This window comes from Anser brachyrhynchus (genome assembly GCF_964034855.1).
Source record: "Anser brachyrhynchus genome assembly, chromosome: 11".
Classification (NCBI taxonomy): domain Eukaryota; kingdom Metazoa; phylum Chordata; class Aves; order Anseriformes; family Anatidae; genus Anser; species Anser brachyrhynchus.
Window position 1 is genome coordinate 12,896,587 of NC_137706.1, and position 26,835 is coordinate 12,923,421.

Genomic DNA, 26,835 nt, shown 5'->3' on the forward strand with positions numbered 1-26,835 from the left:
GTGATATATTATGAAGGAACTTGTCATTTGTCTGCAGATTGCTAATTGCTGCTTACTGCACGTGCAAGAGGTTAATTTGGGTATGTTATGACAGTAATCATATGCACTATCTTAAAATATATGTACTCATAATCTGATTGATAATCTGTCCTGTGGGATTTGGGACATTATTTTGTAAGATTATGGCAAAAAAGAACTTTACAGTAAATGCTGTCACAGTAGGCAGTAGTGTCCTTGAGTGCAGGCACATGGGATAGAGTGGAATCATGAGTCTGGTATGAAATACCTTTTTCCTTGCCCCTTAATTTAGTCATTCCATGAGATGTGTGATTTATTCTTTGTGATGATACATTGAAAACAGAGGTCCCATCTATTCTAAATGAAAATGATATCCTATTCTTATTATTGTTAATGCTTTGTATGCAGAGTAGCATTTAAAGGCCTCGGATTAATTTGTGACCTCTTCATGCTCAGAGCTGTATGTACACACACAGTAAGCTCACTGCCCCAAAGACCTTACACTTTAATTAAATAAAGGTTGGAGGAAGGAAGTTTTATTACCTCTGCCACAAATGGGAAATGATAAGAGAGAGAAACTAAAAGGACTGAGAATTACAGTCCTCCTGCAATAAGTCCTGTATTTGCCTGTAATATATCCTCCCTTCCTGCTTTTGTTAAGCTGCTGTAAATTGGTAGATGGTTGGTCTCTTCCCCAGAGATGGAGCTTACTATAATTCTGCATAATTTTCAAGGTTGTATGGGATGAAAGGAGTTACAGATAGATAACCCTTTAATTTACATCTGATCAAATTATTCTGAAGAAATACTTCTGTGGAATAAGTACATGCATATGAATCTCACATGCATTACTTGTTGCCACATGAGCATGCTATTGCATGGATTCTGTATTCCCAGTGGTGTGTGCAGTTGGTGTGTACGTGTTTTAAGGTATGTCAGTATAACTTTTCAATGGTGGTTGTTATCTCCTGTAGTTTGCTCTTAAAAGTTTTCAAAAATATTTAAAAGAAAAAAAAAGCAACAGCCCTCAAGATGCTGGACTATTCCACCAGATTCATAGGAGACTTAAAACACCAGTGCACACTTAGTCTCCCAGAAATGCATCATCTTCTCCCCTCCCGGGAATCTTATTCTATAGAAAGGGCTGAAATTAATTTTAAACATTTTTAATTAGAGCTTCCAGCTTAACATCAAAAAATAAAGCTAGATCAGTACAGATCTTGCTTTGAGAATAAAATTTTCCCTGTAGAGGAACATGAGCCTGAAGATAACTTGTTTTCCTTTTACTTGTAGTCAGTACATGGATGTTTAGCATAGTGATCTTGGGCAGAAACTCTGATAGTTTTAGATATGATGGGAAGTGGGGGAGAAAAAAAAACAAAGCAAAAAAAAAAAAACCACACAACGAACAGGTAAAATCCAAGCACACCCAACCACTATCTTTGTATCACACCCAACCACTCTCTTTGTATTTTAGTAATTCTGCCAGTCACTGCTGTATGTCAACAACAGTAATCCTCTATAATGATGTGTCTGCCTCACAGGTACGGTCCCCTCATTTCTGTCTTGTCCTGCCCCTATCTGGGAAATGTGAACAGTTATTTTCTTGCAGATTTTGGATTCCCTGAATTAAAAGGACTCCAGAGAAGCAGACTTCTTTTTGAAATGTATTTAATAAAGAACATTATTGCTGTCAAAGGTTGTGTCCATCTGCCTTTTTTTTTAAATGCTCAAAACAGTAAAAGGCCTTTACTATCCTTGACCATTTGTAAATAATCTCTTATTTTTCCCCCTAGAAACTGTCACTGCTGGAACTAAAGTGTAAATTTGTGAATTATGCCATCTTTTAAATATGAAACTACAGAATTTCCACAGTTGAGGGGACAGCCTCAGCACGTAGGAAAGCACATCGCTGGTGTGTATGCCCGTGCTAGCAAACAAGCCACAGGAGCTTTGTTATAAAACATGCAAACATCCTGAGGAAGTGGCAGTCATTTGCCATAAACACGGCGTGTAAACAATTACCTGTAACTCGTTACACTCGTTTGTACAGGCAGCTGGCTAAACACATCCCTGTGTGCTTGTAAAGGGCTGTCCCCGCCGAACGTGAGGCTGTCAGGCAATTAGGGGGTGGCTGCCTTCTCTGAAGCCTTCTGCACATGACAAGTTGGCACGGTCTATGTAAAGGGGGCCAGATGATCTTGGAAGCCTTTTCCGCCCTTAGTGATTCTAGGATTCTGTCACAGAATGACAGAAGTTTAAGTAGGGGTGCTCACGGATATGTGGGGGAAAGAGGGAGAAATACACTGTGGTGGTGACACTTCGGTGACAACAGCGAGGGCTCTCTCAGCGGGTGGCAGGGTGGATGTGGGGACGGGACACTTGCAGAAAAGGCCATTTATTGGGTGCGGGGGCACAGAAGGCGACGATGGGGGTGTGCAGGGGCCGAAATGAAGGGGGCAGCAGGCGGGGAGCCCCTCACGCGGGCTGAGGGGGGGCGGGCCGGGGGGGCGAGGCCTCGGGCCGCGCTGAGGGCGGCGCAGTGCGCATGGCGCGGGGGAGGGGCGCGCAGGCGCCCGGCGGCGGAGGCGGGCGGGGACGGGGACGGTGGTGCCGGTGCCCCGGGGCCGCTCTGCCGGCCGGGGGCTGGCGGCCGCCGCCCTGTGGCACGGGGCAGCCCGCTGCCCGCTCCGGGACGGGAACGCGAAGCGCGGGGCCCCCGGCACACCCCTCCTCGGGCGGAAAAAAATTTAAAAAAAATTACAAAAAAAAATTAAAAATAGAAAATATATTTTTTGAAAAAATTAAAAATAATAATGGGGGGGAAAAAAAAAAAAAAAAAAAAACGAAAAACCCCGGCCGGGCCCAGCGCGGGGCCCGGGGGCGCGCACGCTCGGGGAGGGGCGGGGAGGGGGAGGGGGGGCGCGGCGGCCCGGCATTGTTCGGCGCGCGGCAACAAAGAGCGGCGCGCGGCCGGGGGGCGGGGCCGGGGGCGGGGCCGGGGGCGGGGCCGGCCAATGGGAGCGCGCGGCGGTGGCGGCGCGCCCCGGCCCTCCCCTCCCCGCCTCCCCCCTCCCCTCCCCGGCTGCCCCCAGCCTCCCTCCGGCCTCCCTCCTCCCTCCCCGCCTGCCTCCGCCCGCCTCTCCAGAGCCGTCTGGCTGCAGCGGTGCCTCAGACAGAGGAGGGGAGAGGAGGAAAAAACGCTGAGTGAGTGGAGTGGAGCCTGGGAGGGGCTCCTTAAAGAAACGCTGCCATCGCTTGGCATTGTGGCCGGCGAGGAACTCGAGGGGGGGAAGCCATCGGAGCTCCTCTCGCTCTCCGCTGCCCACCCCCACCCCACCCCCCCCACCCCCGGCCGAGGGGGGGGAAAAGAAAAAGAAAAAAAAAAAAGGAAAAAAAAAAAAAAAAAGAAAAAGCCTCGAGGGGGGAGGTCGTGTGTGGGGGGGGGGGGTCCTGAAACCATCTTATAAACCGGATTGCACTGAGAGGAGGAAAAACAAAACAAAACAAAAAACCCCACCGCCGCCACCGCTACCACCACCACCAACAAAAAAAAACCAACAAAACAACAACAACAACAAAAAAAAAAGGAAAGATACAAAATATACAAGCGAAAGGCAACAGCTCCCCGGTCTCCAGCAGTCGCCCACCTCCCTTCCTTCTCTGCTGCTGGCCATCTGCCTCGGGTTTTCCTTTGTGTCTGATCTCTTACTACTGAGCCGGGCGCAGGAGGAGGGTGCAGCGCACGCAGGGACCATGCCTAGCTCGCTCTTTGCAGACATGGAGAGGAACGGGAGCGGCGGCGGCGGCGGCGGCGGCGGCGGCGGCGGGGGAGAGACGCTGGATGACCAAAGAGCCCTGCAGATCGCCCTGGACCAGCTCTCCCTGCTGGGGCTGGACAACGACGAGACGGGCTCCATCTACGACAGCGAGCCTCGGAAAAAGAGCGTGAACATGACCGAGTGCGTGCCGGTGCCCAGCTCGGAGCACGTCGCCGAGATCGTGGGCAGACAAGGTGGGTACCGCGGGGCGCGGCGCCGGCTCCCCCAGACAAAGAGAGCGCGGCCGCGGGGCTGCCGGGCGGCGCTGCCCGGAGGCGCCGGGAGCGGCCGGCGCGCGGACAAAGCAGGAGAAGGATTTTTTTTAAAAAAAAAAAAAATCTCGCCGTTCCTCTGGATGCAAAAGTTAGATTTGCAAGAGGAAAAGGGGGGAAATCGCGAGCCTCGGTGCTCTTTTTTTTTTTTTTTTTTTTTTTTTTTCCTTCCCCCCCGAAGTTGGAAATCGTGGGGTGTTTTTAAGGACGAGGAATGGAGTGGGGAAGTGGAACAATGGGATTGGGATAAAGCATCCGCATAGGGGAATGTGGCTCATTCAGTGCAGCCGCTGCTCCTCACCTTCCTCAGAACCGATTTTATTTCATTTTTTTTTTTTCTGAGAGGAAAGTGCTCAGCAGGAATGCGGACTGGCGCGTGCGGTGATTTGTTGGGGCAGCTCACATTTTATTTTTATTTTATTTTATTTCATTTTTCCGGCCGTGCAGTTTTGCTGCACGCTGCTTTTCCTCCGTTGTTGCCGTTCCTCTGAGCTGCACGTTGGTAGTTTTGGGGCAGTTGCACGGCAGATGCGGTGCCGGCCACTTGCAATGCCTTTGGGCGTGTGCCAGGGCTGGGGCTGGCATCCCTCAGCGCCCTGACCGGGACGCCTGGACGAGCTGCCAGCCATCACCTGGGGTAGGGGGCAACGTGTTTCGGGTGGGTGTGTATTTCCCCCCCCCCCCCTCCCCAGCTGCACCCAGCTAATGGGTTGTAACCGGTTCTCTCCCCCCCTTCCTTCCCCTCCCCTTTGCCTGCCATCTCCCGCATCTTGTTCCCAGGTTGTAAAATCAAAGCTCTGCGGGCAAAGACCAACACCTACATCAAGACCCCGGTTCGCGGGGAGGAGCCGCTCTTTGTTGTGACGGGCAGAAAGGAAGATGTGGCCATGGCCCGCAGGGAGATCATCTCGGCGGCCGAGCACTTCTCCATGATCCGAGCCTCGCGGAACAAGAACACGGCCCTGAACGGCACCGTTCCTGGCCCCCCGAACTTGCCCGGCCAAACCACCATCCAGGTGCGGGTGCCTTATCGCGTGGTGGGCTTGGTCGTGGGGCCCAAGGGGGCCACAATCAAGCGCATCCAGCAGCAGACGCACACCTACATTGTGACCCCCAGCCGGGACAAGGAGCCAGTCTTTGAGGTGACGGGCATGCCCGAGAACGTGGACCGGGCCCGGGAGGAGATTGAGGCGCACATCGCCATGCGCACCGGCGGTATCATTGAGCTGACGGATGAGAACGACTTCCACGCCAACGGCACGGACGTGGGCTTCGAGCTGAATGGCACGGGCAGCCTCTGGAGCAAGCCCACTCCGCCCAGCATCACGCCCACGCCGGGCCGCAAGCCCTTCTGCAACTACCGCAACGACAGCTCCAGCTCGCTGGGCAGCGCCTCCACCGACTCCTACTTCGGCGGCGGCACGGCGGGGGGCAGCGGCGCCCGCTTGGCCGACTACAGCCCCCCGAGCCCCGCGCTGAGCTTCACCCACAATGGCAACAACAACAACAACAGCAGCGGCGGCAGCGCCAACGGCTACGTGTACGGCGGGGGCGGCGGGGACGTGCTCTCCTCCCCAGACTGCTGCTCTGAGCTGCCCTTCGACTCGCCGCCCGGCTTCGACCTGGCCCCCGCCCCACCGCCGGGGGCCACCCTCATCTGGCCGCAGTTCGAGCGTGGCCCTGCGGCCGCACCGCCCTCACCGGCGCCCTCGCCCGCAGCCGCCACCGCCTTCCCGGGCGCGACGCCCGCCAATGCCAACCTGGCGCTGCTGGTGAGCGGCCCGAGGCGGGGCGGCGGCGCTGCTCCGCCCCCGGCACGGCTCTCCCCGCCCCTGCATGGCCCGGTGGCGGCGGCTGCGGTGGCCGGGCCCGAGCACCCACTGGCACGGAGGGTGCGCAGCGACCCGGGTGGGCGGCTGCTGGCCGCCTCGTACCCGTTGTACGCCAACGGGCTGGGCTCCCACCTGCCGGGGCTGCCCTCCGACTCGTCGGCCTCCTCCTCGTCATCATCCAGCTCGTCGTCCAGCTCGTCGTGCTCGTCGTCTGGCGTGCGGCGGAAGGGCAGCCGCGACTGCTCGGTGTGTTTCGAGAGCGAGGTGATCGCGGCGCTGGTGCCCTGCGGCCACAACCTCTTCTGCATGGAGTGCGCCAACCGCATCTGCGAGAAGACGGAGCCGCAGTGCCCCGTGTGTCACAGCGCCGTCACCCAGGCCATCCGCATCTTCTCCTGAGCGTGACTGGGCCGAGGGGTGCTGGGGATGCTGGTGGTGGGGTGCTGGTGGTGTGGGGGTGCTGGTGGTTGGGGTGCTGGTGGTGGGGGTGCTGGTGGCGACCGCGCGTGCATGCTATAAATAATAACGGGCGACTCCATTCTAGTGCTAGGCTAGTTTTTACACTGTACTTTAATACGAAGCTTCCAACCCCCCCCCTTTTTTAAAAAAAATTAAGAAAAAACAGAAACAAAAACAAAAAAAATTGAAAGTAGGAGATGCTTATGATGATGACAATGGTGTGTGGACTGTTAGTAAAATGTGCTGGTAGTTCCTAGGATGCTTATTACGAAATAATTAAATCTATGGGTGGATACTTTTCTGAATGTTCTTGAAAGGGCAAGAAGTTCCTGTGAAAACCATGATACTGCAGCTTTATCAACGTTAAAAAAAAAAAAAGAAAAAGAAAAAAAAAACAAACTGTAACATATCTCTTATATATATTAAAACGTTTAAAGGTTTTAAAGATAAATTGCATTAATACAGATTGAAGTATTTTATTCTTTTTTGACTTGAAAAATTATATTTCATATTGCAAAGATGTTTACAAGTATTTTAATTTAAGTTCAGTGAACTTTTTGTAGCTGGGTTAAATCTTTTTTATTTTAGTATGGCCTTATGGCAAAGAACACTGTATTATTTTAATATCACACAATTGTGAACGGAATTACAAACCATAAAATGTGTAATGCTTTGAACAGTATTCTGTTGGGATGGAGATTTTATAGGTTCAGAAAAAAATCTTTTAAATCTGCTTCACCCAGCATATTTTCTATTCAGTGATATAAAGCATATTTTATTCTATATTATTACAAAAATGGAAATGTATAAACATATGTCAAAAGGAACTGTTGAAGCTTTCTAACATTTGTATAAATAGAATTCAGTGGAAATTACAAAAATTCTGTTGCACCACTATAGTTTTAGTATTTCTATTTTAATACATTTGTTTACCACTTGTTTATGTATATGTAGGTGACGTTACTTGAGCTTAAATGTACTTTACTGAGCAAAGTTTAAAAACAAAGTATATTTTATTTTATGATAAAGGGCCTTTAACCTCATGGTCAAATACTAATATTATATTTGCTGAGACAAGATTTGAAATTGTATCAAGAGTTTTATTTTTCTGACATTTAAAGTTCTACATAATAAAAGTAAAACTTAAGTAATGGTGCTACTTCATGTTTTTTTAAGTATTTCTATATAAATAAAATAAAATATTACAGAAAAAAAAATGTCGTGTGGTGATTTGATTTGATTTGATGTGCTGAGAGTTTCTTTTGGAATTTTTGTTCCCCGCTTGTGACACTCAGGCATGTTCAGAGTTTGAACTGTGTCATGTTCATGTTGCTGGAACCCTTCAGCTCGTGAAGGCTCCCAGGATAATTCTTCCAGCGATAATACCATAAAATATGGTTTTAAGGAATTTAAATATTATATTTTTTTATATATGTGGCATACCTCTGGGGGTAATTCCATATGTAAAATTACTCTTCCTTAAGAATTTTTATTCATGAAAAATAGTCTGCTTCATATGCATTGGTACTTTTGGCAAATAGAGTATATGTAAGAAAAAAAAAGCCTGCAGCTTTCTTAGATTTGTGATCTGAAAGCAGAGAAGAGGGGAGGGTCCTTTGTTGTAATGCGCTGGTAGAGGGCTGAACCCTGCCGGTCCTTGCTCCGTCCTTCCACAGGGTTTCAGACTCACATCCCAGACTGAGTGTTTCCTAGAGCAGAACAAGGGCTTTTGTGTCTTCCCTGAGTTCTTGAAATTGCTTCTTGGTATTTGGCAGTTGTGGTTCAGATAATTGGTGTTGACAAGCTTATTTGAATAAAAAATGTATTGCTGTGTAAAGTTTGTTTGCTTTTGATGATGCCCACACTGGTACTGGGGAGAAGGAAGTACAGAAGCTTTCTGACTAATGAGTCGTCAAACCCACCAGGCAAACACTGCAGTATTTTTGTTGCTGATTGTAGTCAATGTGTTTAAGTGAACTTGCTGGATAAAGCATGTTAGAGCAGATTTCAGAAGGTAGCTGCGGACCATTTTAAATGTTTGGTTTTGAACGTGCCAGTGCACTTTTCAGCGGGCTAGCGAAAACAACAAAACAAACCCAAACTGTGTAGCACATTTCATATGTTTTACTTTGTACTTAGCAGTGTATGCCAGAGCTGCTCTGCTCTGATCTCTTTTATGGAATCCAGAGCTGCTTGTTGGGTGGGAAGGGGAGGAGGGAGGATGCGGCAGGGGATGATGGGATCTCTTTGTTTGATTTGATTTGATTTTTGCTTCTTTCATTTAACTGTGATTGTGGTATCGGCTGAGTTACGGAGTTAAAAATTCCTCACTGAAGTGCCGCGTTTGTCTCAGGGAGCTTGTCATTTTGAATGGTGAACAAAAAAAAAAGCAACAATGCCGTGGAAAGGAGTCCAGGGAGTGGCAAAGGTGATGCACTTAAATGCAGGAGTGGCACGGGTATCAGAAAAGCCTTGGCTAAATTGGTTACTTTAAAGGGGTCAGGAAGTTTAAGTCCAAGTGTGTATGTTCTTAATGACGGGTGTTTAGAAATTGACTCAAAACGCGTCAATCAATTTCTTGTTTCAACGTAAACATCCTGTGCTAGTGTCTGGGAAAAGTTGTGAAAATGGCTATAAATAAGAGTGAATTTGATCGCTTTGCTTGATCTCCCAGGCTCAGTGACACCGAAAGGTAAATAGGATGAACAGTGAAAATTAAATTCTCCTTTTTCTTTTCCTTAATATACGATGCCGCGCGACTTGATGGCATTAATAAGAGTGGCTGAGAAGACCGAGGGCAGCCCTGGCACCTCTAACGAGCAGCCCTTGTGCGGCAGTCACAAAGGCCCCGACCTCAGCGGTGTGGCGTGGCCTGGTTCAGCGCGCTTGCCAGCCTTCGCTGCTCCCCGCTTCGTTAAGTGTTGCCAGCCTCGTCACCTGTGCTTGTCCTGCAGGACTTATATTCTTCAACAAACCGTGGCTAAAAATGAAGCAGTGACCTCTCTGCCCGTGTCCCCGGCCCTCTTTTTGGCCTCCTGGTGCTGTTGGGCCGCGCTGCTCCTGTTCCTCATGTGTATCGTTTTGAGGAGGGAAGATGACCTGCTCGGACTCCTGTGGTGCCTTATAAAAACTGATTGTGCTTGTTCCTCGTCAGCAATTATTTCACCCACAGAGGGACTGGTCTGGATTATTTGTGCTTTGGCATCTGATGAGCCAGTCCTCAAATGCTGCCAGCAGCAGAAGCTGCTGAGCCAGACCCTTCCCACCTGGTGTTGGCACGGCCAGCGGTGCCCACCTGAAGCTCCTCCACCATCAGCCTTGGGCAGGGTACATCCGATGGAGGGCATTTCCCTGGTGTGCCAGCGCATGCCATGTCTATTATGTTCCTCTTCTTGTTGCTTACATGCAGCACTGTGTAAAATCTGTTGTCTTTCGTTGGTAGAGACCAATGTCCCTCAGCAGAGCCAGTATGGGAGGAACATGTAGGCCGTGCACGTGTGCTGCCCCTCAGCTGCACATCCTGGGCCAGATTTATGCTGTAGGTCAGTGCCTCAGATTGCAAGGGCCATAAATCGGTACAGAATTCGTCTGAGGGTCTGGGGCCATATGCTGTGTGTGAGGGGTGCCCACACGACCGGAGAATACAGGCCTGTGTTTGGCGCAGGAGTATTTCAAAGCCTGAGAAAGGGGCAAAGTTCAGCTTCTAATTGAGTGCTGTGAAATACATACATGTGTATGGTCAATGTTTGTCTTCCGGAACAAAGATCACTTTGTTTTCCAAAAGTATGCCTTAGTGCCTTAGTGATGAACACGGTACGAGGGGGTCTTCACCAGAGGCTCCTCAGAAGCCTGGAAGGACTCAGGCTGTGAGCACTCCGCTGCGCCCCAGTGCTCCTGGCAGCCATCAGGCCAAGCTTGTGCACTTGGTGTTGTCCTGTCTGCACAAATGTAAGGGTATGGGTCCCAGGGTGTATACACATTGTTTTCGCAGAAAGGGGTATGTTTACAGTTGCGAGAATTATTATATACAAAGCCCTAAGTTCAATTATTCCTCTGTCCATATCTTGTACTCCACATAATTTGCATAACAATCAGACATCAAAGCTGGAGCCATTTAGTAGAAGAAAGGTCTTTTTACTATATTATTTTGTTGCCAAATAAATTATAATGATCAATTTAATGTAAATTTACTCTTTAGATATATATATTTTTGGCAAATCAATGAAAACAAGACTTAAAAGCAAACTTTAAAGTTAGTAGTAAGAATCTAGTTCAGTAAGGTATTTTAATTAGATTGCTCTTTGTTTGATGTTTCTTACTCTTCTTTCCCAGCCCCCCTCTTACCCTTTAAAAATTTTTCTCCTCTTCTCCATTTTCCTTGTCTTACCATTCTGGAAATTAAAATGATGCTTTGCTGTCAATGAAGTGAGTGGGAATTCTGCCACTGGAGAGGATGCTGGTGAGTATTGCATTTAATCAATCTAGAAATAGCAAAAAGTAATTATTCACCCTGCCTCTGCTTATTTGTGTTTCCTGTACTCATTGTCTTTCCAGTAGCGATGCTTTAATTAAAGAACAAAAACTATTTTAATGCCAATGTGGCTAAGGGGTGTTTCAGCCTGTATAAGCATTTGAATTTCTGATTTACCTATTTATGATTGCCTACCTGGCAAATGTCAACGGGGCCGGGCTTGCAGGTAGGTAAGCACTCTATCCAATGGCGAGAGATGTAAGAAGACACTCTTACTGCGATCACTTACTTTCTTCTCAGTGTAAACATACGTACACACATATATATATGACTGTATATGCAATATATACCTGTGTACATTGAAGTCAGCTTAAAATCCTCCAGAAAAATATGGATTAGAAAGTCTTTCCTTTTTCAGTACATAAGTGTTAACAGAAACTCACTGTAATACTAGAAGAAGTGTTATTGTAGTTTTATTACTTAATATCAAGGCTTTTAATGAGGCTTTCACAGTTGGCTATGTAAAATAATTACATTGCATCCAATTTCTAAGTTTGATTAAAACGTAAAAAGGTTATTCTGGCTTAGTTTTAGTGAATTTGTTTGTATCGTGATGTGTTATATAGTGATGAAGCTGTATCAGAAACAGTAAAGCTTTTGGTATACAGACTATTCTTTGATGTTATCTGTACAAGTGTAGCATGTGCAACTCTGTGTCATAGATATAAACACAGATGCATGTAAAATGTTGTGAGTACAATGTAGCCCTGGTCTTTTAAGATGTGTGTAGCTGTGACAGGTAGCTGCTCTTGTATCACATTGAATTTGTGGCCTTACAGAGTATCAGGTGGGGTCATGGCGTCTGAAACTGTCTCTGTCCATTCTGGACTTCATTCTTCTGAGTTTTCGCCTCCATGAAACCACCAGCAGAACTTCCGTTTGATCAGAATTTGGTCTCCCCATGAACTGAACTCTGGCCAATAAGGCTCCTTTACATATAGAATGTTATCAAAGATGCACAGATAATATTTCTCCCTAATGTGGGTTTGTTGTTTTATTTTTATTTTTGTTGTTGTTGTTGTTTGCTAGGAAGGTTATTGTTATTTCTTTTATAACTAGTTATAGCCTTCCGCTAATATGTTGATTATTAGTGAAAAAATCAGTCAGTTAAATACATTCATACTAAATGCACCTTATACCTGTAGCAGTACGTGTGATTGATTAGCTGTCTCCAGACATTTATAGACTTTTGTAAGATTGCACTGAGAAGTGGCCTTGTTAGTTTTAAATGGAGAGAAAAAAAGAGATTTTTGATATTCCTCATTACTGTTTTTCCACTTGTGATGGATGTAAAATACAGTAAAGTGCTTTTTCCTTTCATGTATAAGGGCTCTTCTGCCTTTCATATCAGGCAGAATTGGTTGGCCCACTTTACATTAGTATGAATGGCAATTGCCTTGTAAATTTGACTGTCATGAATGGCTGAATAGTCTGCTGTCTCTTGTTTTGTCCTTTGTCTTTATGTTTTATTCACTTCTACCCTCTACAAAAGAGCCTTAATTTAAACCTGAGAAAGTAGTGGCAATGCCCCAGTTCATTGTGGATCTAGTGGCAGGTTTTATTTGGTTTTGATGTTCTTTATATTTTGATGGTTGTACTAAACAGTAGAAGCTATTTTAATCAAAAGAAGATTTCAACGAGAGCATGACCCATAAATAGTGTTTTTGCTAGAGTCACAAAAGTTTCTGTTGCACTTTTGGAAATCGTTTCCACTATTTAGCTGCAATGGGCAAGTAACTTGTGCCACTTTAAGAGTTAGAAAAAAAGGAATGTTTTTCAGGATCTTTAGTTCTGCTACAGAGTCATTGTATCATCTCAGCTAATTAATTTCACCTTTTGTATGCTTCAGTATTTCCATCTGTGAATGAACTAATGACACCTACTTAAAGGCAGCATTGTGAAGATTAATTAATTGACATTATTGAAGTATCCTGAGGTGGAAATTCTGATGTAAGTACAAAATATTGTTACTGATACTTCCTAATTAATCAGCTCACAGTAGCCAGCATGTGGTAATCATATTGGTCTAGAGCAAACAAACAGAACTGGATTATATTTGAAATCTGTGGTTCACTCTCTCTCTCTCTCTCATCTCTGTTTTTACATGTTAAAGGAACAATCTTATGCACTGAGTGTAAGAATCTCTCTTCTTTCCATGGCACTTACAGGTGCGGTGGGTGGGATGAAGGAGGAATATGTGATTACAGTCTTACACATGTAGGCCTGATAGGCTTTGCTGTGGTTATGGAAAGGCAACTTTGGATAGCAATTTTCTTGCCTCCATTGGAATAGCATCACTAATCCTTGAAAATCTGATGCTCTTTTACAATGGAGGTGAAAATGTTAGCATTATAGAGAAACATATAGAACTGATATAGTATCCCTATGGATGTGAGTGGATATTACTGAATACAGCTTTTCTTGCATGAAGGAGAAAGAGAGGAATGATTTCTTCCTTCATAAAGAATTGCAAGGGAGTCGATGTTGTGAAATTGTTCGTAATTTGTATGGATAGTAAGATCTATTCTTACCACTCATGTCTATGTTGCTGTTTGCATAATGATACGGTTACAGCTGTGCAGGTCTTAGACCGTGTATTTTAAAATGGTAAGAATAGCTGGAAACAGTGGAATGTGTATGAGCTTTGTTTTAATTAAATAATATGGAATCTGTACCTACGTTTTCATAATGTTGAATGTACAGCAGGCAATAAGGTGAATGCAGTTGCTGCATGTGTTGCTTTCCAGAGACCAATCACATTCCTAAATGACACAATGCTTTTTGTTGTTGAAAATGTAAGTCACAAGATATTGTTTTGGAATTATTTGCAATTGTTGCACAAGTGCAAGAGGGAGGTTTTAAGCTTCACAAACATTCTTATTTCTTTCTCCTTATGTCATTTCTTAAAAAAAATAAATAAATCAATCACATGCAATTATGAAACTACTTTATGTTTGACGCAGTTTAAGATGTTTTCAGGCCACAAAAATGTAACTTTCTATGAGTAATTTGAATTAAAAGCTCACTCCAGCAGAAATTGTCCTCAGTCTTTGGAGTCACATGGTTCTTGGAAAGCTCTTTCTTGGCTGTGCAGGAAGTCAACCTTTTAAAGGGAGAGTCTATGCACAAATGTGCAGCTCTGTTAATGAGAGGAATTTCACACTTCTCACTCAGCCATAAGCTCTGTGTTCAGCCTGCTGACTGCTGCCTCAACAATGTTTTGCTATTAGGCTGGATGGATGCTGGACCATTACTGAGCCAGAGCAGCAAAACGACATAACTCTAGCTGAAGAGATGGTTTCTAGAATTTAGGGTCACCCACTCTGTAAAAATAAATTAAAAAAAAAAAAAAAAGTTTTAAGTAGGGTCTTCTGTTTGTCTGCAAGTATGTCTCTGTTATACGGCTGCCTTTCCTTTCCCCAGTGGTGATTTTTCAAGTCAAACGGCCCTTTCATCACCACTGTGGCTTTGCAGTGAAGTTGTCTGTCGCTAATAGCAGGCTTCACTTCTTCCCCAGCTAACTGGTAGTCAGACAGGCAAAGAATGGCCTATCCAAAATTAGGATATGCTTAATGCACTATCCACTGGTGTTGTTCCCATAAGCCTAATTATATGACTTTTGGGTCAGACAATGTCTCATTGTGTGGCCCTTGGCAGCTACAGGATGCCTAATGCTGCATGAATGTCTAATGTGGAGTTTGATGGCTATGACCGAGGCTACTGTTCCACGGTGGAATCGAAAACATCCGTGTAGTTTCCATAGAAAACCAGGTCAATGGTGCTTCCATAAAGTATTAGCCCCAGGGAAAGCCCTTGGTTGCATGTTGCCTGTACAAATCCATGCAGGGTGAGTAGCATAAGGTGCATGTCTCTTTCAGGTAAATTACACTTAAGGAGTCAGATCGATTTAGTCTTTAGTGACCTATTTCAGAATCCTTCTCCAGACGTTAAAGTACTAATTGCAAGTACCATCCCTCATCTATTTATGTCTATCTTTTCTTCTATTTTGTGCATTTAGGAACACTTATGAAGTATCTCACGAACACCGCATGCACAATGAATATGGTTTTGTATCGGTATGTAAAAAAATCATTTTATGTTTTCTTTGATTGTAAAATTTTAGGTAGAACTATCCTATCTTTATAACGTTTCCTGTAAAATCTTGCCTTTTTTTTTACAGGCAAAAGCAAGGTATGAATGTAAAAGAGAATTCATTGTAGATGAAAGCTGTAATATGCTTGTTCATTTCAAAGGAGAATGTATAACTAATTACATTTTAATTAAATCTCTAACGTCAACAGCTGTTTTTAAGGGATATTTTAAAGCTACATTTATTTTTAGTATTGTTTAAGATCCTCTTTCTTTGTATGCATTTCACTTCATGCATTATTGCCTTTTTAAAAGTTTTCCCTCTTTTAAAGTATCAGCTACTGCTGGCATATATTCAAGGCTAAGCGCTGGTAAAATTAGTGTTTTTTTTTTAAGATGCTGGCTGTTACTTTTCTAAATAGAGAGCAAAAAGATGTGAAAGCACCAAAATGACGTTTGTTCTCTTTTCCTTCCAGAAGTAAAAGGTTACGATTCTGAACCCCAAATCGCAGAGGCCAGTTTTCAGCTGACAGTAGTTCATGCTGTACGTCTGTTATCAGTTCCTTTATAGTACAGCTCTTAATTACAGTGATAACACAACTATGTCTTCAGACTGTGATCCCTGCAGATTTCATCTGTTCCCCCTAAATCAACAGCAGCACAGTGAATATCCTTTACTTAATTTGTAGAGGGGAAAAAAATATCTAACCTCTTTTCATATGAAAAAATGTAACCAAATTTAGGGTTTCCGTGTATCAGAGCTTTGTCCTGTTGACTTTCCTGGAACTTGTGTTAGTCCATAATGCTTCATATGTCATTGCAGCTTCTTAGTGTTCTTTGTCATTTCCAACCGCATCCTCCAGAAGGTAAAACAAGTCCTTGCTCAGCCTGTAGAAAGAAGATTGGAAAGTGTTTGATGGGAATTACCAGAGCCTGCTGCCTCCCAGCTGCTGCCTGACTTTGAGGTGAGCTCTGTGTCAGGCATTAGGGTCAGAGCCACGCTAGCGATCTCTGTGCCTGGCCTGCTGAGACCCAGACCCCTTGCTCACAGCCTGGTCTGAGGGGACGCAGTTTTCCTGCACCTCTTTATTGCCATCTGAGCTCATCTGGCAGCCACTAGCTTGGTTCTGTGGAGGAAGGAGTTCACTGCCTGCTGTAGTGCAGCTCCCTATGGTTGGTCTGAGCATCTCCAGGACCCTCTAGTAACACTGTCTCAGCCCTGGTAAAATCATTTAGAGGAATCTTCCAGACCTGCGAAGAAGTTAAAATACCCACCCTTTCTCTCTACTGTGATCAGAGCGGTGGCATTCACGTAGCAGTAGAATTGCAGATATCCTACGTCTTGCTGATTGCCAACAGCTATTTCCCTGGAGTCAGTGAATTTCCTGTAGTTGTGGGACCAACCCACACTAAAGATACCCTCTGTAATCTCCTCTGCTCCCGGTATCACCTCTCCTCTTGCTGAGCCTCATGTTTTTGCATGATTCAGAGCGCTTAAAGCACTCTAGAAATGGAGAGAATTATTTGAGAGATGATTACTCTATTGCTATGCAGAAATATGTAGCTAGTATCCGTTTACAATCTAAGCCCTAATTTTTTGTAAACATCAAAACTCAGTAATCATGAGAGCCCTGTGTCAGTTCTGGAAGGTAGCTACATTATAGATTGGAATGACAATGTATTTGCTAAAATTGCACCAGCAATAAGTAAGAATTCATTATCTCTTTCATGAAACTAGCCAAGAGGCTCAGAAAGACTTGACATCTGAGGCTAAGATAACAATTGATGTAGTGGTGGTAAAATGACAGCAAATCAGAAAAACTGGTGAATCTTCCAGATAGCACTCTAAATGCACGGTGTTTATGTTTCTTACTAATAAATGGAGATTTGTGAGACCCATGCTTTGTGAGAGCGGAGTTGACCCTTGTGTTTCACTGTTAAATTTTTCTTTTCTCCTTATAAGTGGGCTGGATCTAATTTTGATCTCAGGCAAGCATAAATCACAGTTCACACTGCTGACATGACTGTAATTGCACATATCTGAAGCCAGTGTATTTGAGAGAAAAGCAGACCTGTTTGGTCAGATTCCTCAGAGGGGGGATCTCTGAAAGCAGAGCAAATTCACACAAGTGATAGGAGTTGTTCTTAGCCCTACGCTGCTGTAAATGAAAGCTGGATCTGACCAGCTTAGCTCGATGGCTTGAATAGTATCTTTGATGAGATATGCCACAGCAATATCTACAGCAAAAAATGTCTTTTATTTCAACAGTGTCAAGCAATCAGAAATACCAAGATGTGTGGCATTTCTTCAGGGTGGTGAAGGGCAGTTTTGTTCGCTTCTGACAGGTGGGTCAGCCATTCTTGGAGCAGCAGACAGCTCGAAGTGTGTTAATGGGGTAACTGCCAAAGTGTGTTAATGGTGTAACTGCCAAAAAATGATCCTGAAGGCATTCCCAATATTTCCAAGAATATTATACCAAGCAAAACCACTTCTTATGGTCATATGGGACACACACAGATCAGAGTTAGAGTTGGGCTAGCAGCTATGCCATGTGATGTGAGTAAATTACCGTCTCTCTCCTCTCAATTTAGTCACTTATTAAACTGGGAAATAGTCTCAGCATGCTGTACGAGGGTACTGGGAAGACAACTTAGCCTCAGCTAAAAGTGTGCTTAAAATTTTGCATTGGAGAGCATAATAGAAGTGTGAAGCATCTTATGTTAGACGCTGTGGAATTAGCAAGCATGGCTAATCCCTAGCATTCAACAATAATTTCTCTGTACTGGGACAGAAATACAACACCAATAAGAAAAGTGCAGTGGCTAGACCAATGGCAGCTGCAATAAAGCAGCATTTTGATTTGTTAGTCTCTCAGAACTTTGCGTAATGTGTTACTATTTCTTCTTGTTAGGGCTGATTGAATCACATAAAACTGAATTCCAGTAGCTGAATAGCTACACGGCATTGTATTAGGAGACATACCAATCACTCTAGGATTGCTTTCCTGATGTCAACAGCAGCTACTGCATACCAACATCTGCAGTGTACCAGAGAGGCTCTTCTATATGTCTGGAAAACTGCATGACAATTTGTGCAAAATGAGCATATCTTGCATGCTGGGTTATTGAAAAGTCGAGCAACTTGACTTATGTGATTTTTAATAATATTTACTAGCAGACTCTATTTATTGACTTTTAGATATACTGTCATGTTGGATTACCATTCCTATCAGGTAGCAATCGCAAAATTCTTTTCTTTAGTTTTCCCAGGTAACACTTTAATTTAGCAGAGAGTCATGTAGAAAGCTCCTGTATTTTTTTATCTGACCTCCCTCCTACCTCTCACCTTTCAGGTCATAGTAGTTTACAGACAAGCAGCAGTAGATGAATTGTGAAGAGATGGTGAGGATTTTCATGATGCACTGAAGCATTCAGAATTTTAAAAGTCCTGGTGAACACTAAGCTGCCCGAGTCAACGTGAGCTTTGTTACTGACCTCAGTGAACTCAGGACTTCACTGTCGTGTACGTTTGCTGCCTATAAGGCAGGTAAATACTTCTTTGCCTGTATGATCTCGTAGTAAGGCTTCACAGAGCAGATATGTTCTCTGTAGCAGGTAACTTGGGGAATGTGTGTTGTCTCCAGTCGGGAACATGCTTTTCCTGTTGCAAAGTCTCTGGACGTAACATCAAGAGCTGGAAGAGAGTGGATTTGTGACCTTTGAAGAAGCTCCTCCAGATTCTTTTTGTTTCTCTTTAGTGTGATACACTGCTATTTAAATTATTTTTTCTCTCTCTCTCCTCTTTTTTTTTTTTTTTTTTTTCCGTTTGCTCCTTTCTTTCAAGCACTTAGAACCTGTTTTTGCTCTTGCTGGTGGGTGTAAGTTTTCATTTCAGCATATTACTGGATTTTGTTGTTCTGTTGCAGAAGCCAAGCTGTCTCCCAGCATCTCCTCTTTTCATTAGGCTGTGGCAGGTCTTACACTGATGAACTTACTAAAAACTTAGTTATCTATTAATTTCCTCTTCACTATCTTGGGGTATTTGCCTGGACTTTGAAATGATCAGTCATACCTTTTTCATGTTGTCTTGCTTTTTTTGTTCTCTTGTGTCACTATGGAAAGCCATGGAGTGGTACAGGACTTGCTTTTGGAAACTGATGTTTCCAACCCGTTTATTTGTATGATTTTTTTTTCTAGATGATCTTTTCTGCTTTTCTAAATTAAAACTGCTAACATGAAGACTCAATGACCTTTCTTTTTGCCTTATTTGCTGAAATATGGCAAAACCTTTATATTTACAGACCTTACTGAATAACCTAACATTTTTTTTTCTCATTTCTGTGGAACAAAAACTTGTCCGTTCTCAATTGTTGCATTTTTATACCTGCCTTATTTTGTCTTTTGCTACTTAAGACCCTCTTAAATGAACTGATTTTTGGAAGAAATAAAAATAACATATTACGGTAGTGCCTGTTGGCCTCATAGTGCTGGAGGTCTGGCTGCTCTATTTCCTAGCTCCTGTAGCTGAGAGAGCCCTCGGAAATGGAAGAGAGGAGATTGCTCTGGCATCTGAAAATGACCCTGCCCAGCACTGTCCTAAAGCCCTGGCTCTTGCAGCAGGGTGTACAAGGCCCTTCATTTCACACAGCCACTCCAGCTGTGTTCTGGCAGGAAGGTAATACACGGGCTGTCTCTGCCCTTGGTCCAGGAGAGACCCTAGCAGGAGGGGATGATGTGCGTGCACACCTGTCCTGGAGAAGGGAGAATAAGCTTGACTTGTTTTGCATAGTGGGGAGGAGCTTTCAAAACAGCTACCACCCGGTAGGGATGCCCAGGGGTGAAAGGATGGTTCAATGTGAGAGTTTTGCTTCAGGTTGTGTTACCCTGCAAGGTTTTGGTGTTAATCTTGACTGAGAGAGAGAGAGCTGATTTAAAGAGCCATCTGGGAGAAACTGGCTCCAAGCTGCAGCCCACTACACATCCTTTTGAAGCATCCTACTTGAAGACTGGAGATGTAAATAGCATATTGCTACAGCCCTCAGAGACCAGACTGGAGTGTGTGCGGGACGAAAGGGGCTGAAGGGATTTCTCCTCCTTTGCTATGTTACTTAAACAACAGAAAGCCAGGAGTTAGAGATTTCAATGGGAAACAGCAAATAACACTGGAGAGGAAAGGCCTAGGCACAGATAACCATGGAGCTTCCTTAAGGCAAGCAGGTATCTGAGCATGTAGAGCGATAGCACATGTAAAGCAAGAAGTGAAAGATCGGGAAGACAAATAGGTAAATAAAGGTTCTGAATCAAGAAGTTCCACACAGCGGTTTATTTCAGGAAAACGAGCATTTGCAATCTCCTGGGTCATCTGCTAGTTCCTATGTACAGGTGCTGCTAAATGTTTTAAATTCAAATAGTTTAATTTTGAGGGAAAACCGACTAGTAGAAACCAGTCTGGAAAGACTCTTCTTCATACAAATGCGAAAGGGGGAGGCTTCCTTTAGAAGCACAAATTTAACAGACATTGCAAAACAGGAAAAATGCAGGTATTCTGAGAAAGCAGCACAGAGGGAAAACCAAGTGTCTGGCAGAGATAGGGAAAGGGCCTTTTATAGAGAATTCACAGCAACGTGGTGACTACACTGAGAAACCCTAGCAGTGCCCTCTGAAAGCTGCTTGGTTATCAGAATTAAGAGGAAATTTCCTATCAAATCAGTCAATGCTCTAGATGGCACACAAATAGGCAATTTCCATGATGTAAGTTTAATTTGTTTTTCTTTTTCTCTTTTAGCAGAAAATTTGCTTTTGTTTTTGAAGAGAATGGATGTGAAGCAACACTGGGACATGGCGAGGTTATATTTTCACAAATGCCCTGATCATTAATAAGGGGCTGTTCACAGTGCAGGTTATCACCTGGTAATATAAATTTGATCTGAATCAAGAGACACTGCACAATCACACTCCTGTCAAATTAGCTAGGATGAATGATGCAAAGTTTATGCAGCTTTATGTTTTCAGATTAGCTTTATGCTTGCAGTGGGAGGATGGCTGACAGTGAGCCAGACGAGGTTAGAAGCTGATCTGGCATAAAGTTTTCCAGTACAGAGTTACCCCATTAGACACTTTAAAATAAATTTGCAAAGGCAAATTTACATCAGCTCAGTGTTTTCCGTCCAGTGGTCACAACATTGTGTGATACCATAAAACAGATTTAATTTCTCCTCAGGTTGCCCTCACATCTCCCTGAGACTCAGTTTTCCAAGGTGCAGGATCCCAGCAGCCCCAGGCTGAGCAGGGCAGGCATTCTGCATGCTGAGTGGCAGCCTGGCAGGTACTGGAAGTGCATGTGAGGGGTGTGGAGTGATTGTGGCTATGTGTGGAGAGCCTCAAATTGCACTTACAACTTAATTGTGGGCAAGTGATTGGTTTGGGGTTCTCTCTCTTTTTTTTTTTTTTTTTTTTTTTTACATAACAGTACACAAGTTAATTCTGAAAAGAAAACTGCAGATGTTTTCAGCACAACAAGCTGGAGAAGAATGATCTCACCTGAAATGGTACGTTAATATCTGAGTTTGTGTTAAAGTTGGTTTTGTTCCCTGGAACCAACTGTAAAAATCTCTGCTGACTTCCATACTGACATTAAAAGCTTCCTTCAGCCAGCTCTGTCCCTACCCTGTGCCTCCTCCCAGAAACCTCTGGATCTGAAGTGAGTCTGAAAGGGGCTCCTCCTTCTCCCCACTTCCTTTCTCCACCTTACACGTTCATGCTGCCCTTTTCTCCATCCCTGCCCTCACACTCTTCAGCTGTATTTCCCGCTAATAGTTAATGCTGCAACATACATATGGTAACAAGGCAACCAAATGAACCTCGTGAGTCAAATGCTAATGGGAAAGTGATGGTCACGCAAATATCTGTGGACCGGGGCCAGATAGAAGGAAGCTGGCATACTTACAGGGTCAGAGTGACTCTTCTTTGGTTTCATTGATATAATTCACTTTCACTTGAATGATGGCTCTCCAGGGTCTGGTCCGTCAAAGGTACTTGTTTGACTGCAGCTTGTCACTCGCTTCAAGCCTGGAACCAGTATCAGGCATACTTTAACATAATTTAGAACAAATTGAGAAGCCAGAAATATTGATGCAGGATTTTAAAACCTCCAGAGTGTGACTCTGAGGTCACATTTCTCTGTGGTTTCTGCCTTCAGTGCTCTGTCAGTCAGGATTTGAAGGAGGGTGTGAGCACTATGGTCACCTACTGCTGCAGCCAGGGATGGTGAAGTCCATGTGGAAAGCTGTTATTCTAGAATTACTTCTGACATGCTTTCTGCGTTGTTCATGCTTCATTACAGATAGGAGTAACTCTGAGCAGCTGGCTTTGTGATCTGTTACCGCAGCTTTGGTCAAACTGTTCCATATGTAGATTTGTTAAAAGATATTTAACACTTTTTTTTTTTTTAAGCAGTGACTGCAAGAGAGGTTTCTCCTTGTGGTTCCTCATGGGAAGGATTACCTGCATTTCTGTTTATCACATAGCTGCTCTTGCTCGAAGCTATAAAGGAAAAGGGGAAATCTTTGGAAAGAAGACAACTGTTTGGAGGTGTCCGTCTTTTTTCTTGGTTAGGTGAAATTCGGGGAACCTTTCTGGTGACTGCCCTTGCTTTTGTCATCTTCACATCACAAGAGAAAGCTGCAGGGCGAGGAATTGGTAGAGCAGGACTTGGCCATGTGTTTTCATAGTACAGGGTGGTATTGGCTTGCAAATTGTCTTCTCCTCCTGGAAGAATATAGTGATTTTCGACAACAATAGCTGAGTCATACGGGAGACAACTTCTTCCACTCATTTGCTGAGTAGTGCCTTGCTCCAGTGGAGCTCTTCTGCTTATTTCTTGGAGTCAAATTGACATAGTAAAGCTTGCAGAATTTGCCTCTGAAAGAAAACTTGCTGATCTGAACTGATCACAGAAACAGCAGACTGGTCTCTGTGAAAGAGGGTTCATCAGCTGTACTGGACGGGAACGAATTCTGTAAGAGCAATAATCTATGTCTGTCTATTAATTTACAGATGAGCTTTGAAACTGGTGTTTAAACCTCATTATTTGCACTATTTGAAGTGAAAGGAAGCCACCCAAGTAAGAGACCAGAATCAGTTCTATTGTGTTTTCAGTTTCTCTGTTAGAAATGCTGCTTTTTCTTTGCCTCTCCAGGGAGCGTAGAGCCTTCTCCTGTCACAGTGAGCCAGCACCAGCGTTTGTGCAGAAGTTCTTGCTCTGGCTTCCCCATTGTGATCTCTCTGACCCCGCTGCCCACACTCGCTCTCTAGAAAGCACCTTTCCATCAAAATCCCTCAACTAACTATGAATGGTGCCAGGAAAGCACCTGACCCTGTTACACCTTCACTGAGCCAGATCTGGTTATTGGCTGAGGGGGTCTCTGTATGGTTTAACTTTTGCCATTTCTTTCTCTTCTTCCCAGATAAGCCAACAGACCTGGGAGTCCACTTGGCCATAACTAAATTTAAACGGTACATAATCACTTGAGAAAAACAAAAGTGAAAAGCCAGAAAAATTATGGTTTCTGGACAAGGCATTTAACTGGACTGAGGCAGGTCTGCTTTCAAACATCAGCTGTAATTTTATGCAAGTCACTTCACTCCTCCATGTCTCCCTTTCTTATTTGAGCAAATGGAGGTAACAGTGCTTCTGCTTCATCTGTCAGCCATTGTTTTTGATTGTTTGTTTGTTATTTCCCTGTTGTCCATCCCTTAGAGCAAGGCATCTCTTTGTTTATGAGTTACCCAGCATGAGAGTGATATGATCTTGCTTGAGGTCTGTGCAGTCTTTAGTAGTAGTAACACAGGCAATCAGTTAACTGAAACAGAAACAAATATTCAAACAATATGCCCGTGAGGTTTCTCTCTCCATTGGATTTTATTATGATATATTTTTCCTTTGATTTACTTCATACCTCTAGGAATATTTGTTTAGCTTTTACATGACATTACGGCTTTCTTGGAAAATCAAAACATGGTTCTGAGTGATCAGATGGCTAATGCCTTTATTATTGTTGCTTCCCATGTAATAATCTGTAGCCTTGACTAAAACCTACTTCAGGCACTATATGTATTAAAATTCTTGCATAGTTTTCCTCACTCAGATATCATGAAATGCTTACCCTCAGCTGGCTGGATTTGACCCTCTCTTTGGGCTGTGACAACCACATTACTCCACACTCAGTTCCAGTGCATTGCCAGACATCTCAGAATGAGTAAGAGAATCTAGTTAGCAGCAACAGTATGCGCTTTATTTTTCCCTTTCAAAGGTTATATCTGGTGACTGTGTGACTGGAACAATGAGACTAACCTCAGTTTTACTGTAACAAAGCAGCTATGAGTTTTCTGGGTAAAGTATATTTTGACTGACATACAAGTAGCTGTAGCTTTGCTCCACAATGGAGAAAATTACTTCATTTAACAGCTCTCTGTGCCAAGAAAGAAATAAAACATTTCTGAGAATGTGGAAGATTTTTTTTCCTGTTTTAATTTTAAACCTAAAAGAAAAAGCAGTTGCCATATAAGTCCAAGTCAATGGAATATATAAATCTTTAAAAAGGTTTCATAAAGTAATAATGACTTTAGTATATGTACCGAATGAGATTAAAGAGCTACATTTGGTTCTAATACAGAGTTTCACATTGAAAAGAACCATCAGTTTCCTGTTTAAAATCTACTTATATTGAACTGAATGGAGTTCAAACAATGCCATTGTATTTCAGACATTTATCTTAATTTAAAACAACTGAAAAACATCAATAACAGAGCATTTTTTAAAGTAATAAACTCAGATGTAACGTATTCCTGCTTACACTGTTCTGTTGGTCTTGTAAGAGACAAGGTGTAAAATGTTGATCCCACTGAAACCATTAGAATAATAATCTTTTCAAAGGGGCAAAGGACATGGGTGAAACTTGCTTCACAAAGTGTCCGTTTCTGAACAGGCAGGTTAACTAAAATGATTTATTTAGGCAGTTTTTACCTAGATCATCTTCATGAAACACTTCCAATAGAGGCACACGAAGCTGAAACATATTGGAATGAACACTTTTCAGCTTTGATCCCAGTCTCCTCTTTCTTTCCAAATTCTGCCTCTGCCATGACTATCTTTAAGCCTATAATATTGCAAATCAAACCATCGTGCATTTTATATGTTCTTCATACAAATGTAACCTTCTACATTGTGATTCCACAGAAGGATAGTTAATTTTGTGTCAGTCAAGAGCTTTTCAGAATTGTTCAACTTCTTGAGGCTCTGAGTTATTGTCAATAAAAATTAAAGTTGATTTTTGTATTCCTATTAGAGCATCATCTCTCAGGAGGACTGGCTGAATTTAAAAATATGAGTGAAGAAAATGAATGATAAGAGCAACAGAGGTCAGTTTTAGTATAAATACTTGAAATACGCTAATCGGTGCTGACCATTCTTGTGCTAGGTGCTGTACAAACACAGAGAAGAGATAAGTCCTGCCTCTGAACATTTATAACATAAGTAAGCTTTACAATAATTTTCCAGTGAGTATTCCTACTAGAATAAATTACCCTGAAACCCCTTCAGAACGATAAAGGAATGTTCTAGTTTGATGTTCCACTTATGTGGGAACACCTTTTCCCCAAAGACGCCAGCTATCCCACCAATCAACTTATCTGTCTAGTGGAATAATGTTAGAACGTAGTTTTTATTATCAGGATCTTCCCAGACAGCTTTAGGTACTTTGTAGTGCTATATTCTTTGCGGTTCTCAGAATCCTGTGCATTAGAGGTTGCTTAACAGCTGGTGAGTCACACAGCTTGTTCTTTGAGCTCGAATGCTCCATTAGGACACATCCACGAGAGGTAGTTTAACCTTTGAAAAAATCAATACAAGTGGCTTAAGCATAGGTTTTAAGAAAAAAAAAAAAAGGTGGGATGGGGGGGAACAACAGCAGAAAAACCCCCATAACAGCAAACTGTCTGCATGATGTGTAATAAATTAATCTCTGATCTAGTGGGTACATCTTAGGGTTGTAGTATTTGGCAGAGAGCAGCAAACATCTGGTTTAAAAAGTCACAGTCCTTTAGCACCTAGTAAAGCTGAGCCTGTGGAAGAAGTAAAATATCTATTGAGTTAAAATCTCTTGCTCATTTCATTGACATTGCATATGGGGACAGGAATGGCACTTGGAAGAAGAGTACTCCCTAATTTTGCTGGGGATTTGGCTCTTTTCCTAGACCATGAACTGCATTTACTGCAGATAATTGCAAACATAGCAAATAAGTAACAAGCCACAATGCTTGACTAAATAGCCAGAATGAGGGAGAAATTTTGCAGGCAGTATATATTTCCTCCAGTTTAAATGTATCTGATGTTAAATGAGTTGAACTAGCCCTACTTCAGCCAAATTTCTTGAGGAAATAAAAATACCCACTCTCATTTTGCTGGTCAGTGACAGTGCCTCTCCTCTCTGATATAACTCTTGGCTAAGAAAGGCTGATTTGATTCAAGTTTGAGTATAAGATGGAGGTCTGAAGGATATTGCAATCCTCCAGATTTCATAAGAAGAGGCAGTCCAGCAGAGGGAAATACAAATTAGTGTTCCCTTTAGGGAAAATACAGCAGAATTAATTCAGTCTCATTATTAGACACCAGTGAATCCAACCCTCCACCACACGCGCACGTGGAAGACATAACTGAAGAAAACCATATTTTCCTAACTTCTGATCATGGAATGATTCCTTTGCATAAAAAACAAAGTGGTTCAATTTTCTTTTACAGTATGACCTTAATGACT

General features: G+C 43.4%; 1 protein-coding gene and 1 long non-coding RNA gene across 3 annotated transcripts; both read left to right on the plus strand.

Annotated features, from left to right (window-relative positions):
- The first annotated feature begins 3,088 nt into the window (after positions 1-3,088).
- MEX3B (mex-3 RNA binding family member B) lies at positions 3,089-7,553 on the plus strand. The gene is made up of 2 exons (XM_080607179.1): positions 3,089-4,033; positions 4,892-7,553. The coding sequence occupies exons 1-2, from the start codon at positions 3,775-3,777 to the stop codon at positions 6,340-6,342; spliced, it is 1,710 nt and encodes a 569-aa protein (XP_080463305.1). The 5' UTR covers positions 3,089-3,774; the 3' UTR covers positions 6,343-7,553.
- Positions 7,554-12,897: 5,344 nt separating this feature from the next.
- Positions 12,898-20,790, plus strand: LOC308200822. Of its 2 annotated transcripts, XR_013955838.1 has the most exons (6): positions 12,898-13,067; positions 14,952-15,009; positions 15,499-15,566; positions 15,846-15,987; positions 17,292-17,368; positions 18,376-20,790. It is a non-coding gene; the product is annotated as an uncharacterized lncRNA (long non-coding RNA). The 2 variants fall into 2 exon arrangements; XR_013955839.1 differs by lacking the exon at positions 15,499-15,566 and having other exon boundaries at positions 12,901-13,067.
- Positions 20,791-26,835: the final 6,045 nt, after the last annotated feature.

Bases quoted from the DNA above. Each gene is read 5' to 3' on its own strand.
- MEX3B (XM_080607179.1), top strand. From the start codon at position 3,775: ATGCCTAGCTCGCTCTTTGCAGACATGGAGAGGAACGGGAGCGGCGGC. The intron at 4,034-4,891 runs GTGGGTACCGCG...TCTTGTTCCCAG, and splicing joins CGAGATCGTGGGCAGACAAG to GTTGTAAAATCAAAGCTCTG.